Source organism: Hippopotamus amphibius, chromosome 17 (assembly GCF_030028045.1).
Source record: "Hippopotamus amphibius kiboko isolate mHipAmp2 chromosome 17, mHipAmp2.hap2, whole genome shotgun sequence".
Taxonomy (NCBI): Eukaryota; Metazoa; Chordata; class Mammalia; order Artiodactyla; family Hippopotamidae; genus Hippopotamus; species Hippopotamus amphibius.
Genome location: NC_080202.1, coordinates 50,179,308 through 50,193,952, shown reverse-complemented (window position 1 = coordinate 50,193,952; position 14,645 = coordinate 50,179,308). Strand labels below are relative to the sequence as shown.

Below are 14,645 nucleotides of genomic sequence, written 5' to 3'. Positions count from 1 at the left end.
AGGAGACGATCCTGAGGAGGGTTGGAGAGGCTGCTAAGGAGACCACCCTGAACCATCAGGCTGGTTGGCTGGAGCAGCTGGGTTTGATGGGGGGAAGGGCAGGGAAGGCCTTTGAAGACAGAAGGAAGCAATTTCAGGACAAATGAAAGGGGATATGGAATCCTTTCACAAGAGCATTAAATCTGAGGCTTTCATAACCCTCCTGAGGTGGTCAAGGCCAAAACTACAAATAAGTAGGTCATGGAGTGATACAGAAGGCCTCCTCCTCCTACCTAGGGGTGGGGGCAGTGTGGAAGTTAAGTCAATGAAATCAACACAATCAACTGGAGGGGGAAAGAAAGGGGGATGAAATGTGCCATGTATAGATGCCCCTTTAGAGAGAGAAGGTCTGAATCTTAGGCCAAAAAGGCCGGAAGAGCAAGACTTGATTACAGCCTGATCGATGGCATTCGCATATTTAAAGATCATGTCAAGGAGAGAATGAAGGGGCCCATCCAGAAAGGCGAAATGGTGTTTATTAAGCAGAGAGAAACAGAATCTGGAAATCTGGAGCTGTCTGGTCCTTGAAGAGTCAGCTCCAAGGTCAAGCAGGGCTGGGGAGCAAGGCCTTCGCAGGGCCTGGGCAAGCCTCCCTTAGGACCTGCCAGTTCCCTCTCCTCTGGTTCCACAGTCCATCGCTGCTGTGACCTTCTAATCAAGATTCAGTTTTCCGCAAAGGACTGCCCAGAGGGAGGGACCACGCTGTCCATTTGAGCATCTGGTCCACTCGAAGATGATTATGATGGTGGTGGTGGTGGTGGTGATTACAGCCGCTAACCTTCACTAAGCCCTCACTACATGCCAGGCACCATTCCAAGCCATTTACAAATATTAACTTGTTTAAACCGTCCAACCTATGAGATGGGTATTCCTACCTCCATTTTATAGATGAGAAATTTGAGGCAGTATTAAATAATTTTCCAGGTTTACACAGCTTGTAAGCAGAAGAGCCAAGACTCAAACTCAAGCTGACTCCAGAACCTGTATACACTAGACTAACCCTGCATTTAACTTTTGTTGAAAACAATAAATTGGCAATCTGGTTGGTGCATCCATGCCTTTGGAATTGGTTAGGGTGAATCTGTGCCAAGCTCAGCATGACCAGTTCTGGGGCATTAACCAAACGGGGGGTTTTTCAAGACTCAAGACTGTGTGCTTCATTTATCTGTTGTTTTAAGAACTTTTATTGATGTATAATTGACATGCAATAAACTGCATATATTTAAAGTGTACAATTTGATTTTTTTTTTGTATTAGTAATGTATATATGGCAATCCCAATCTCCCAATGCATCCCACCCCATGTGTGCTTCATTTAGAAAGCGCCACCCAGTGTGGCTAAGCCAGCGTGACCAGCTGGTGTCCTGGGCATTGCCCCTCCCCACTTCAGAGCCCCAAACCCCATCAGGGCCCAGCCCTCCAGGCACTTTGAGCTGGGGATCAGGAAGCCAGAGGACTAGGCTTATCAGCTATGAGATCCGGACCGGTTCCCACCTGTCTGTGCGCCTCAGCGCCCTCACAAGACCTCCTGTAATAACTCCCTGTCTAAATGAAGTATCAGTTGGACCCATGAGTGTGCTGGCTTTTGCTGCTCAATGTGCTAAGTGGGTGGAAGGAAGGAGGCGAGTGGGCGCAGCAGGGCTCAGAATCCAGGGCGGTTAGGTTCCGCGCTGGATTGCAAATCCTGCCGACCACCACTCTGGGAGCGTGCTCCTCCCGGAGTGCTCCCGGTACCTCGCGGAGGGGCTGCGGTTGGCACTGCAGGCCGAGACTCTGTGCGGTAGAAACATGTCTCTACCTCCCCTGTCAGCTCTGGCGCGAGGAAGGAAGAGATTGAAGTCAAACGTTCTGGCCACCTGGAAGAGCTGGAGGGGCAGGTTTAAGGGGCTGGAGGCGGCGGGAGCTGCTTCCCAGTGCTGGGGGCGGGATGGGGAGCTAGGGAGCCAAGCTGGATGCGGGCCAGGAGGTCTGGCGGGCCGGCTGACCCGACCCTGAGCGCTCGGCCGAGAGGAGGCGCTGTGGCCTCCTCGCCCAGCCCTTCGGATTCCTAGCTGCTGTCCCTGCGGCAGCGCAATGCTCGCTCGACTTTCCCCCTCCGCGGCGCTCAGAGGCCGGCTAGTCCTGCAGGGCCCCGCCATCTCCCTTGGTCTTGGGATTCCCAGGTTAAGCTCCTTGCCGGGACCAAACCGGGCAGGCTTTTAGTTTGTAGAATGAATGAAGGATGAACGAACGAATGAAAGACAATGAATGAATGAATGAGAAGGGTTCCTCCCTCCGAGCTTTCGCGCCTCCGCGCGCACCTGGCGCTTCAGTGCCCAAGGCGCGGGGGATCTGGCCCAACACCCCGGCCCGCTGAGGATGGGGGCGCGGCGGGGACCTGCGGGCCGGCTGCAGGGCGGGAACTGCCCGAACGCAGCTCCCAGCTTCTCCCGCTTTCCGCGGCGGCTCTGCTCAGTCGGGGCTGCCCTACTCCCCCGCCTCCGATAGCCTCGCTCTCATAGATTCACCGGAGCCCCCCAAGTCCCCTCTGACTCCCCTGGGCTCCCCAGGCCCCAAGCTGAGATCCGGCGGGAGGCGGGAGGCTGCCTCCTCTCCCGCCCCCCCCCCACCCCCTCCACCCCAGCTTCTCCCCGGGCTGCGGCGGCCGCCAGCGCAGCCAGCGCGCCCCTCCGACTGTCGCAAACCCGGGCTCGGGGAAAGGGGGTGAGCGCGGCGAGGGCGCGGGGAGCCGGCCCCGGGAAGGAGAGGGGGCGGGGGAGGCGGGGCGAGGGAGGGAGCTGAGGGGCGAGGCGGCGGAGGGACCGGAGGGGAGGAGAGAGAAGGAGAGGGGACGCCCAGGCGAGGGGGCGGGGAGCCGAGGCGAGTAGCGGCGCGCACCGAGGGGGAGGCGGCGGGGGCGAGGCGGGCTCCCGGCGGCGGCCGAGAGGCGGCTGCGGGTCGGGCTGAGTCGGGAAGCGGCGGCTGGACTTGCCCGGGAAGGGGAGAGCGAGAGCCCGCCGGGCCGGGCTGCGGGGCCGGGGAGCGCGGGGCCGGGCACCTCCGCCACCCGCGGCCGCACAGGAGCCCGGCCGCCCTCCCGGCGCAGCCTGAGCCCGCACCCGCCGGCCGGCCCCTCTGGGATGTCCGAGGGACCCAGGCATCCGGGACGGTGACTGAGCGAGCCCGAGGATGGGACGGCGCCTGCAGCTCCGGCTCCTCAAGGTAAGAGCGAGCCGGTCAGCCCTCGAGCACTGCGGGGCCCCCAGCTCCGGGCGCGCGGGGCTCGGTGGGCTGTGGGTGCGATGCGGGACATTGGGTGTCACTGAGCAGAACTGTGCCCAGGTCCAGGGGTGGCCGGGGTGTGAGGGGCAGCCCAGCTCCCTCTCCATGGCCCTTTGGAGCCGGCGGTGGGCGGTGGGGGGAGAACTCAGGTGAAAAAAAGAAATCGTTGTGGCGAAGCTGCCGGGATGTTGGCGGGGGGCGGGGGGGGGGTCCGCCCACCCGGGTAACCAGCTCTGTGACGGGAATCGCTCTAGGCTTTGGGAACCGAGGCAGGGTTCCTCCTCCCACCCCTCCCGGGTAGACCAGGGTCCCGAGACAGGAGGCTCGGCAGAGGGGTTCCCCATCCGCCCCCAGCACCCTCTCATCAGCTCCCCCACTCCGCACGCCCCCGCCCTGTTCCTGGGGGCTCCTTCCTGCCCCTGCAAGTCCGGGGAGATAAATTGTCCCCCGCGCCTGCGAGCCCTGGATCAATATCGCAATCTCCGAGGAACAGACCGAGCATCCGGCGGTAGTTACCGTTCCTCCTCCGTCGCCGGCCCGCCCGCAGGAGCGCAACGCTGGCTCTCCGAGCCTTTGCACTCGAGGGTCCCCGCGGCTGCTCGCTCCTGCCCGGGCTCTGGCGACGCGATTCCTGCGCCCGGAGTTTAGGAAAGTCGCCAGATCGCACGTCCAGCGTCTGTCCGCTGAAGTTCGGGGGCGGCGGGGGGTGCCCGGGGAAGGGCTGGGGGGTCGACACCCTTGTCCGCCGCTAGTGACAGCCGCCACTTCCTGGTGCCCGGCGATTCCCAAAGCGGTTCGGCTTGCGGGGTGCAAGCCGGCAGGCAGCAGCCGGAGGGAGGGGTGGGTGGGCCTCCGCGCCGCAGCGGGGGAGCCCAGCGCAGCTCTCGCCTTAGGATCCGGACTCCGCAGGGTCAGTGGGGACCGCCAGAGCACAGACAGACACCAGCTTGACTGGATTCAGCGCATTTAAAAGCGATTACATTCAAAGGAATTGGATGGATTTGGGGGAGGGGTGCGGATTGACTGAATTTCATTTTTCCATCAGTTATTAAACCAACTGTACGTATATCAGCACACAAAGTGGTTTGAGTTAAACCACCAAGAATTAAAAAATGCAACTGCTGCGGGATCATCAGTTGAGACCTTGCTAGTTACCCAGGCCTTCTCCATTCTCTCCCCCCCCTCCCGAATATTTATAAGTTGGTTTTTTAAAACGACTAAGGGTTGGTCTGATTGAACCCGTATCCCCTCCCCCATTCCTTAACTGAGGACCGGGGCGAAACCAGAGATTATTTTCTGGGTGATCAGGGAGACCTGGGGAGGGAGGGAGGAGGAAAAACATCCAGAGAGCTTGCATAGATGGCACTGAATGGGAATGTTTTCCAAAGGCTAGTGGGTCTAAATTCACAGATCACTTAGACCAAATTCAATGTTTTAAATGGATTCAAAGGACTGAACTGTGCGTTTTTGGTTTTGTTTTTGAGTTTACATGGTAATAGGTAAATGTTCTTTCCTCTGGCCTTTCTTGGAATCATGTGCAAATTTCTGCTTAGAATTATGATGCTTTGTAAAAGGAAAATTTTTTTTTTCTGTTGTTGTGTGTGTTTTTCCTGCTAGGTGGTGAGATGTGTGCCCTTTATGTCTGGCCTAATGAACTCAGTGGATGCTCAGTAAATACATACAGAATGGGTGGGAGGCAGTGAATGAATGGGCAGCTAATGTGGTTTCAATTAAATAATTACTTTTTTCTTTCATTTATGTGGCACATACAACTTGCCAGGTAGTGTTCTACCTGCTTTGCAAATATGAAGTCATGTAGTCCATAACAGTCCCGGGAAGTAGGAATTACCACTGAGGCACAGAGAGGCTAAGTAACTTGTTCAAGGTCATGCAGCCAGTGAGTGGTGGAGCCAGAACTCAGACTCAGGCGCTGTGGCTCTAAGGCTTTGTTTTGTTAGCTTTTACCAGAAAATCTTCTAAGCCACTAAAATCTCATCCTAGACTTCTGCCAGATGAGAGAGTGCAGGTGGTTTTGTTGGTATGAAAGTCTGAGTCTAGGTGGGGTTTATCCAAAATCTGGCTCTGTCCTCAACAAGTCAGCCAGTGTTGGGAAAGAATCCACTCTGGGGCCCTTACCGTGGGCCTCACACTGTACTGGTTACAGAGAACTGGGGGAGAGTGCGTGTGAAAGTGCGTGAGTGAGAATGTGTGTGTGCACAGAGGGTGGTTGTATATGCCAGTGAGGGAGAGATGATGCATGCGGGAGTGTGCGTGAATGCCAAGAGGGCAGATGAAGTATGGTCTCTACCCCCAGGGGAGGGCCAGAGACCAAGCACCTCTGAGTCCCCTACCCACCAGCCACAGTTCCTTGCAGGGAGACCCAAGTGTGGCTTAACATGGTGGGTTTGGTTGAATGTGAAGAGTGGAGAAGGCGAGGCCTGGTGGACTATTAAAGGAAAGTGAGTTCTTCAGAGAGAGCTGGTTTTATTGCTGTTGTCATAAAAGCAACCTAGCAGCATCACACAAAGTTTGAAAACCAGAGGGGAAAATTATTACAATCTCACGCTCCTAGCACAGCTATTGTTGTCATTTAAAAAATAATCCCTGCAGGCCTTTCTTTCAAGTGCAGGTTTGGGCACAGCTGTGGCCCCTGGGAACGCCCTCTCACTTACTGTCACAGCCCGAGTCTGTCCCATGTTATTCCAGAGCCTCCAGAGGGATGTCGCCAAATCTGCGTATTCCCTGTGAGGGGATGCTCTTTTGCCATGCCTGTATCCGTGCACATTTGGGCCATCTCCAAATTGCTTCTTTGACAAATAATATGGAGCCGGGTTTTGAGGGGAGCATGGGCCGGAGGGAAAACGAGGGTAAAAAAGTGAGCCATGGGGTGTGGGGACAATTGGCATGGCCACAGCCCAGAGGCAAAGGAGGAGAGGGGGGCTGACACCAAGCCAAGCCATCAGGATTTGATTTGCGCAGCCCTGGAGAGGGGCATGACTTGGGTCCATCCAGTTCTCTCTCTCTTTTTTTTTTTCGGCTGCGCTCGGTCTTAGTTGCACAGGATCATTTGTTGCGGGCTCTGTAGTTGTGGTGCGTGGGGTCCATAGTTGCAGCACACAGCCTCTCTAGTTGTGGATCACATGCTCAGTAGTTGTGCCTCATGGGCTTAGTTGCACCGCAGCATGTGGGATCTTAGTTCCCCGACCAGGTATCGAACCCACGTCCCCTGCATTGGAAGGCGGATTCTTAACCACTGGACCGCCAGGGATGTCCCCATCCAGTTCATAAGGAGGGCATAGATTTGTGGAAAATCAGGACACTGACCAAGGGCTACTGAAGAGGAGCTCAAGTGGAAAATCCATTTCTCACCCTAGCTAACATTTGGCTCCTCAGAAAGCATCAGTAGCCAGTGGGCTTCAGCTGCACAGAAGGAGTTTGGAGGGTCGAAGTTGCCCCTTGGCAGTACCCCATGTGCCCATGATGTTTACAAGCCCATGGGCCTGAGCCCCAGCCATGATATGACCTTGAAGGAAGGGGTTAGGCACAGGGCTGATCATTTTAGCAGCTATTGGGGTGGAAAGACCATCAACCTGGGAGCTGGCAAACCTGACATCAGTCACAGCTATGCCTTTAATTAGCTGTGTGACCTCAGGTAGGTCACCCTCCCTCTCTGAGCCACGGTTTCTCTGCAAACAGGGATATTTGACTAGATTCCCTTTTACCTTTCACGTCTCCGTGCAAGATCTATTTCCAAAAACACTCCTTAGGGCCATGACCTCACACGAGAAGGGTGGGGTGCAGCAGATTTAATTCCCAACTCTGCCCCTTCCCAGCTGCAGGACGTCAGTCCTTGGACCCAAGTACCCTCTCTAAGCTTGAGTGTTCCCACCTATGAAATGGAGGCAATACCTAACTCGTAAGGTTGAGGTACGGATGAAATGAGTTAACACATGCAAAGTGCCTAGAACAGCACCTGGCACAGAGTTTGCTTTCAGAAAAAGTTGCAAGGTGACCGGTCTTTAGAGCCAATGAGGTAGTGCAGGAAAAAGCAACTAGGGAAAGCTCTTGGACGTTCATTAGGTAGCATTTTTGCATTTCATCCTTCACAGCACTGGGCCTAATAATCCCTGGTACATTGTAAGCGTTTCACAAATGTTTGTGGCTGGATGGGTGGAGTTATTGCTGCTTCCCCCAGTTTAGTATTATATGATCAGAGCAGACCCATTGCTGTTCCCACGAGATGCAGGTGTCATGTCCAAACAGACTGAGAGATGCCAAAACCACCCTGGCAAGTAAGGCATCTCTGATGCAGAAAAGACTGGAACTGTCCCCCTTAAGCCCACTATAGTTATGTTAAAAAAAAAAAGAAAAGAAAGCAACAAACAGCCAAAGTAGCACCTGGTGATCTGGAGAATTCGTTGGAGGTGGGGCCTTGGCTGGTCTAGAGGAGAGCAGGTTGGTTAGCAGGTGACTTGGGGCCTTTCTTGTTTCCTCCTCTGTGAAAAGAGAGGGTGGTGTGACCTCTCCCAGCTCTGACTCTACCTAACCACTCATGGAATCAACAGAAGGAAAAGTGAGCCCATGTTGGAGCTAAGGCTAAGTCTTAGCTGCAGTTTTATATTCAATGAACGAATTTATTAATTACAAATGACTCCTGTCTACTTAGATCCTTGAGGGTCCCAACAGCAGAGTCCCTTGGAAGTAACATCGTCAAGTCCTTCTTAAATACTTGTCTTCGGACTTGTTGCTCTTAGGCAGCCAGCCTTCACTCCACCCAGTGTGGCAGTCAGCGTCTTCTTGGGTGGACGGGAACATCAGGTGAAGCAGATGTGAGCTTGAAACCTGACTCTGCTAGGAAGCCAGGTTGTCACGTGGAGCCTCAGTTTCTTCATCTGTTAAAAAAAAAAGAAGAAAAATAGTATCCACCTTATAGGAAAATCATGATAACTTCATGAGATGTCAAGTGTGAAATTAAGCACAATTGTACATTGTCTGCCTAATAATAGTAAATAATTACGATTATTTATTTATTAAATGAATAATAGTAGTCTCTTAATAAACCTTTACTGAATTTTATCAATCTGAGGAAGGACAGCGAAAGGAGGAGTGGTAAGGAAAAGAGAGGTGGACGAGGGAGTGTTTAGCAATGTAGAATCTCCTCCTGCCCCGGGGTCCTTTTCACAGACCCTGGGGAGAAGGGATGTGGCCACCCGCAGTCAGCCAGGTTCAAAGGGCAGAGGACAGAGGTGCCTGCTTTTGGCCCTCTGAACATCTCTGATCTGTGAAAACATTTGGCAACAAAAGTAGAGACATGTAGGGAAGATAATACAAAACGATTAAGTCACTGAGGCAAACAATTATTTTGAAAACAACTAACTGGATTCCATTAGGCAACAGTTTGTTAACCATTACTCTTCAGGGTAACTGGGGTCAGCGTCAACAAAACTGAGAAGCTGGAAGGCAGGAGGGGAGGATGGGAAGGAGGAAGACTTGGAGAATATGGACGTGCATTTCCTTTTCTGGGACACGGGCGTGTTGAGATGTCGTTCTGGGAGATGGGTCCCATGTGCTTAGAACCACCAACTCAAACGCTTTAGCCGAACGTGTTTTTTGGCAACTCCCTACCCAGCAGCCATGAAACCATTTCAGGGACACATGAAGAGGTTTGTGGGTGCCCTTTCTTCCCTATAAACACGAGCAATGTCACAGTTCCACCCCTGGCCCTGCTGGGCCCCAGGGAGCAGCTCCAGCGAGGTGCTTAGAGGTGGGGTTTGTGAGGTGCACACCAGCTCCCCTTCACCTGTCACCCTGTTCCCATCCTCCAGCCAGCCTGGCCGGGGACCCAGGACACCTAGGTCAAAGCCCAGGACAGAAACTGGCCAGACTGGTCGAGCTGCTCCCGTGCCTAAAGAGCCAGGGAGGCGGGGTTTGTTCCGGGTTGACAGGCTGCAATTTGGAGCCCACCTGTAGCGAGCTTGAAGAGGTAGAGAGGCTACCCGGACGCACAGAGGGAGACTTAGTTGAACCTTTAGGCACTGGGAGGTCAGGCCTTTGGGTCAATGTTTTGCTCGGTATCCCTGGCAGGTACATGGAGCCTAAGAGCTGGAGGACAGGCTGCCCAGGGTGATGGGCTAGTGATGGCTGCGACATTTCCACTTACAGCAGGGGTTTCCCCGCTGTGATCTGTGATTCCTCAGCCTCCTTGATACCAGCTGTTCCTGGAGCAGCCCCACCACTGTGCCAGACAGAGCTGGGTGGGATAGGGAGGGATGGCCAGGGATGAGGGCCTGGGCTGTGCAGGCTGCAGACAGAAACCAGGTGCAGGAGGGCTTTGGCTACCCAGGGGAAGGGTCGAGGGAAAGCCCCGGCTGTCTAAGGAGCAGAAGGTCCCCCTGCACAAAGGCCCAGGTGGGTGCCCATGGGCCTGCCCAGGATGCACGATTTTATTATTATATAAGATTTGGACATGTAAGCAGACAGAGAGAAATTAAAGGTGACGCAGAGATGGAGCCCACTGGCTAAAGGTAGCATGAAAGAGCGTTGAGGACAGAGAGGCCTGGAGGAAAGAGGAGGGGGGGACGGAGGGAGAAAGGGAGAGAGAAAGAGGTGATCGCGAGAAAAAGACCTGCGTGTCTTTTTTGGCCGTTCTTGCTTTGTACTTTCTCTTTAGCGACTAAGAGAATGTGTGCTTCTGGTACTGAGACCAGAAATGGCCTTTACCAGAAACCCCCTTCTCCATTTCTTACAAGAATTACCCCCACCCTCCCTAACCTGCTGCCAGGAGCTTTCCTCAGCCATCAGGGTCAGGAGAGCACCAGAGAGCAGGGATGCTCTGAGTCAGGCCGTGTGGAGGCCGCAGATGCCTGCCCCTGAGAAGGAGCTCCCCCCAACCCTACACCCTCCAGCACCCCCAGGGCTGGGTTCCCCTCACTGAGTTCAGAAGGAACAAAGCCTGTTGCCTTTGAGGTTCTAACCGGCCCCCAGTGTGCAGTCAGTCTCTTTCTTTCTTACAGACACACACATACACACACACACACACACACACACACACACACACACACACACACACGTGCGTGAGCTGGGATCCTCAGGGAGCCCTTTGCAGTATTTATAATAGCATCCCCCCACCTGCTACCCCCTCAGAGGCTACTGCACAGTCAAACCAATGAGACACGTGTGCGGGTCCCGCCTACCCAGGCCAGGGCTGGAGGACAGACTCCCAGGGACCATGGGGTCAGCAGGGGGAGTGGATGGCAGGTTGCACAGCCTCCATGGCCATGCCCCAGGCCACACATGCCTGGGAAGCCGAGAGGCTCGTCCTTGGAGGGAAGCCTGTGTCTGAGTTTGGTCTGAGCCCCTGCCTGTCCCCCTCCTCCTGCCCTTTCCCTCCACTTCACCCAGCTTCTCTGGCCAGATGCGCTGTTCACCGAGCTGCCTCTGTGCCTGTGCCCAAACGCACAACCGATGGAGTCCTCCTGTTCCACTCTAGGGGTGAAAAACCCAGATGCTCCCCACATCTCTCCATCCGCTCTTCTGGCCCTCTGCCCCAGCCCTCCTTCCTACCTCCACAGAATATTCATTTTTTCCCATCTGCCTGCCTGCCTTTGGCCGTACTGTTCCTCCTTCTAGGGCTCCTGTCCTCCAGTCTCTCTGCATCAGTCCTGTCTAACAGGTCCACCAAATTCTTCCTGAACCATCACTACCCTCTCCTCCAGGAAGCCCTCTGGTCTAAGTCCATCTCTCACAGGTCATTCCTTTGCTTGCTCTCCTCCCCCCTCATGTGAGCCTCCAGCTCACGGTGGAGCCTGGGCTCTCCAACAATAGGGGACCCTGCAGCTCTTTGGTGTGTTCCCCCCACAGGATGCTCAAAACATTTACCAACCAGACCCCACACTCACCTAACCCGAGCCCTTGTCCGCCACAGATTCTGAGCTCTGCCTGGGCCAGAAGGATTCCCTTAAAAATGAAAACAAAAACAAAAAGCTAGTGACCCTAGTGCCTAGCCCAGTACTCCAAGCGCTGTAGGCACACAATAGATGCAGAATGCAAAGGAGGGCATCTCCCTGCTCCTGCTCCCTGCTGAACATTTATCTGTGCGTGTGGAGGTGCTATGGCGACAGAAGACACAGAAATGACAAGCTAGACAGATAGATTCCTCCGGCTCGGCATGTGGATTTATGACTCGGTGGCTTATCAAGTGCTATGCTGTTGGCGCCACTTAGTAACATTCAGCGATTCCAGTCCTGCCGCACGTTCCATCCCTGGTCCCCGTAGCACTGGGGGCATTTGTCCACGGGCAAAAGCAAGGGCAGCATTTTGTTTCATGAGGAGTTCTGGGCAGGGCTGGTAGGAGATGTTGCCAGAGGGAGGTTGGGAGCTCGGCTGAGGACAGATATGCAAGAACCTTCTCAGAACCTGGGGTCTTCAGAGAGCAGATCCAGGGTGCTCTAGTTCCCAAGCAGGGAGGAGGCTTGCTGGCAGATTGGGGCTACCTCCCCGCTGCTGGCCTGGTTCTGCTGGTTAAGGGGTAAGAATAACCAGGCAAGGCAGAGGTGGGCAGAGGACACCACTGGAAGGGAGTGGGCCCATTTTTGGCTCCCTCTGTGGGATCCTGTCTCTCAGTCCACATCCCTGCCCTCCAGCTCCCTAAGGGTGGGGGTGGGGCAGACTTTGGTGTCTTTCTCTCTAGATCCTGGGCCCCAGTGGCCTCACTGTCAACACTGCTGCCAGGCTGTGAAACTCTGGGCCCATGCAGTGGCACTTGTGCACCCCTGAGAAGCACAGCATCCCTGAGGGGAGCACTGTCCTTCAAGCTGAGGAGGCAGGAGGCCTGGGATTGGGACTGGCTCTGCCACTTCCTGGCTGGGTGACCCTGGGCAAGTCACACAACCTCTCTGGGCTTGGTCTTCCTCTGGACCATGATGGAGAATAAAGGAGGAAATGCCTGTGTGGTGAGCGGCCCGTTTCCACCGAAGCTCAATGAGTGGGACCTGCTGCTTTCCCTGGTGGGGTCCCTCCCCCAGCCCCCGCTCCCCCTGCCACCCCCCACTCCTCCCATTGATGCTGAGCCCAACCTGTGCTCAAGACCCTCCTCCTCCATGATGAGGCAGCTGTCGCCTGCTCTCCTCTAGCTAAGGCAGGGCTTCTCAAGCCAGCTGTGGGGAAGGACCACGTGGGTCTTTCCAGTCGGTGGCACGTGTTGTGCGTGATGACCATGCAGCCTGCAGCACACAGCTCCTCTGGAGAGCTGGACAACATCTGAATTGGTCTAGACCCTGATCAAGGAGATCACGGCGAAGACAACCTCATATCAACGTTTCCAGAGGCTTACTCTTGGTAACAAACGGCCCCGCACAGTCCCCGCCACTCTTTCAGCAGCGCTGATCTAAAGCCCTCCTTTGGGGCCAGGATTCACAGCCCAGAATCCCTGTTCACTTTTCAGGGGAGTCTGGTTGCCGGCCAGCCCTGCACCTGTGCACCTCCTGCTGTAAGACTCGGTGCTGTAGTGGCTGGGCTGGGTTGCTGGAAGAAGAAAGAACTCCTGTCCAGGAGGGTGGAAGCCTTAGGTTTAGTCAGAGCCCTTACCTGGCAGGTGCTAGGTGGGCCCCTTCCCCCTCCTCATCCTCACTCATCAACCTGCACCTCATCACCCCCGAGGTCAGGCGGGGTGGGGTTGGGGGAGGAGACTCATGACATTCACAGAGCTCTGGCGAGACACAAGAAGCCCTTCCTCGGTGGTGGGCTCACCCCCAAAGCTCACAGGACTCAGCCCCACGCTGGTTCTGGCCCTTGTCCCTGGGCTCACCCAGGATAAGGGAGCATGACTTCTCCAGGGTCAGCGCTGCCTCCAGCCTCCAAGGAGCTGGCCCGGGGGCCGGCTGGCCGAGCTCTGCTCTCTGGCTCTGGGAAAAGGCTGTGTACAGCACGTGCCCTCCCTGCACAGCTCGACCCCTAGCGTTGGCCACCGCCCACAAGTGCTTCACCTGCATCTCCCATGCACACCCCCCAGGAGAAGGCCTGGGGGCTCCAGGACAGCAGCGAGGGGAAGGACATCCCATCTCCCCAGCTGGCCAGAAGGGGTCATTCCCACCAGTCCCCTGCCTCTGGGCTGAGACTAGGAGGTGGGGGAATGATGGGTCCAAGGCCACAGAGTGAGATCAGGGCCTCTTCCTCTCCTGCAGGCTCCTCCCTCTTGTCCTCCCATTCTTTCCAGGGTTTTCCTCCCCGCCACCACCTTCCTTCCGCACTCCCAACTTCCATGATGGGCAGGCAGGTGAGTGTTTTCAGAACTGGGAGGGAGCTCCCAGGGTCTCCCCTGCTCAGCACCGTGGACATTCGGGATCAGGTAATTCCTTGTGGGGCTGCCCTGTGCACGTAAGGCTGCTGAGCAGCCGCCCCAGTCTGTAGCCACAAAATGCCAGGAGCTCCTCCAGGTTGTAGCATCAGAACTGTCTCCAGATGTTGTCTTATATCCGTGGGGGACAAAATGCCCCCAGGTGAAAACTCCTGGGCTGGCGCAGTTCCCCTCAATTCTGGTGACATTTCAGAATCACTTGGAGAACATTAGGAAATAGACTCCCGAGTTTCCCCTCAGGCCTGCCGAGCCCAGATTTCTGAGGTGAAGCCTGAAAATTAGAATTTTCTGTCTCTTGGCTCCCAGGCACTGTTTGAAACTTCTGATTTTGTCTAATTCACTTCTCTTACAGACAAAGAAACAGGCAGGGCCATTGCCCATCTTATGGAAGATGGTACCGTTATTCCTAATCTCTGTCCTGAATCTCCCTGCTCAGTGGGGTTGGATGGTCCGGCAGCCCCCTTTAAACCGCCCCTCCTGGCCTTGGAAAGCAGCCACTTCTCCAGGAAAAACAGCCTTAATACCTTTAGCGGTTTTCTAAGAGAAATTAATTTCCAGCCGTCAGACGCTTTCACTCTGCCTTCCCGGCCCTCTTCACATCCCTTTTAAAATGTAGCTTCTTAAAGGACATCCCTTTTCTGCTGACACTGAAATCCCCCTCACTTTACCCTTGTCAGAGAGCCAGCTAAGCGAGAGCACAGTTGATAGTGGCACCTGCGTGGCTGGTGTCTCCGTGCTGTCCCCAACTCCTCGGCTCTGTCTCTCCCACCCCCTCGGGGGCCGGTTCCCAGTGTCTGGGAGCGGCTCACAGCTCATGGCCGGGCAGCTCCCAGGGGCAGGCCCACGCCCTGCGAGAACCAAACTCTACCCTTCCTGAGTCCCCCACTGACAGGGCCCCACTGGTGTCTGCCCCCCAGTTCCCACTGTCAGATTTTGGGGAGCCAGGCCGTGGCCCGGAGCTAGAGGTCAAGAGGCAAAGGAAACCTGTTCCT

The 14,645-nt window shown here is 55.4% G+C and overlaps 1 protein-coding gene across 1 annotated transcript; it reads right to left on the bottom strand.

Moving 5' to 3' along the window:
- Nucleotides 1–2,346: 2,346 nt before the first annotated feature.
- LOC130839624 (uncharacterized) lies at nt 2,347–13,288 on the bottom strand. The gene is made up of 5 exons (XM_057713854.1): nt 13,060–13,288; nt 4,065–4,187; nt 3,816–3,930; nt 2,648–3,410; nt 2,347–2,415 (listed from the first exon to the last, which is right to left on the bottom strand). Exons 1-5 carry the CDS (start codon nt 13,286–13,288, stop codon nt 2,347–2,349), a joined length of 1,299 nt encoding a protein of 432 aa, XP_057569837.1.
- Nucleotides 13,289–14,645: the final 1,357 nt, after the last annotated feature.

Coding starts and splice junctions, on each gene's coding strand:
- LOC130839624 (XM_057713854.1), bottom strand. CDS start 13,288: ATGCAGGTGAAGCACTTGTGGGCGGTGGCCAACGCTAGGGGTCGAGCT. Junction 3,931..4,064: donor GAATCGCCGGGCACCAGGAA/GTGGCGGCTGTC, acceptor CTCCGGGCGCAG/GAATCGCGTCGCCAGAGCCC. Junction 3,411..3,815: donor CCGGCGACGGAGGAGGAACG/GTAACTACCGCC, acceptor CCGGCTCCAAAG/GGCCATGGAGAGGGAGCTGG.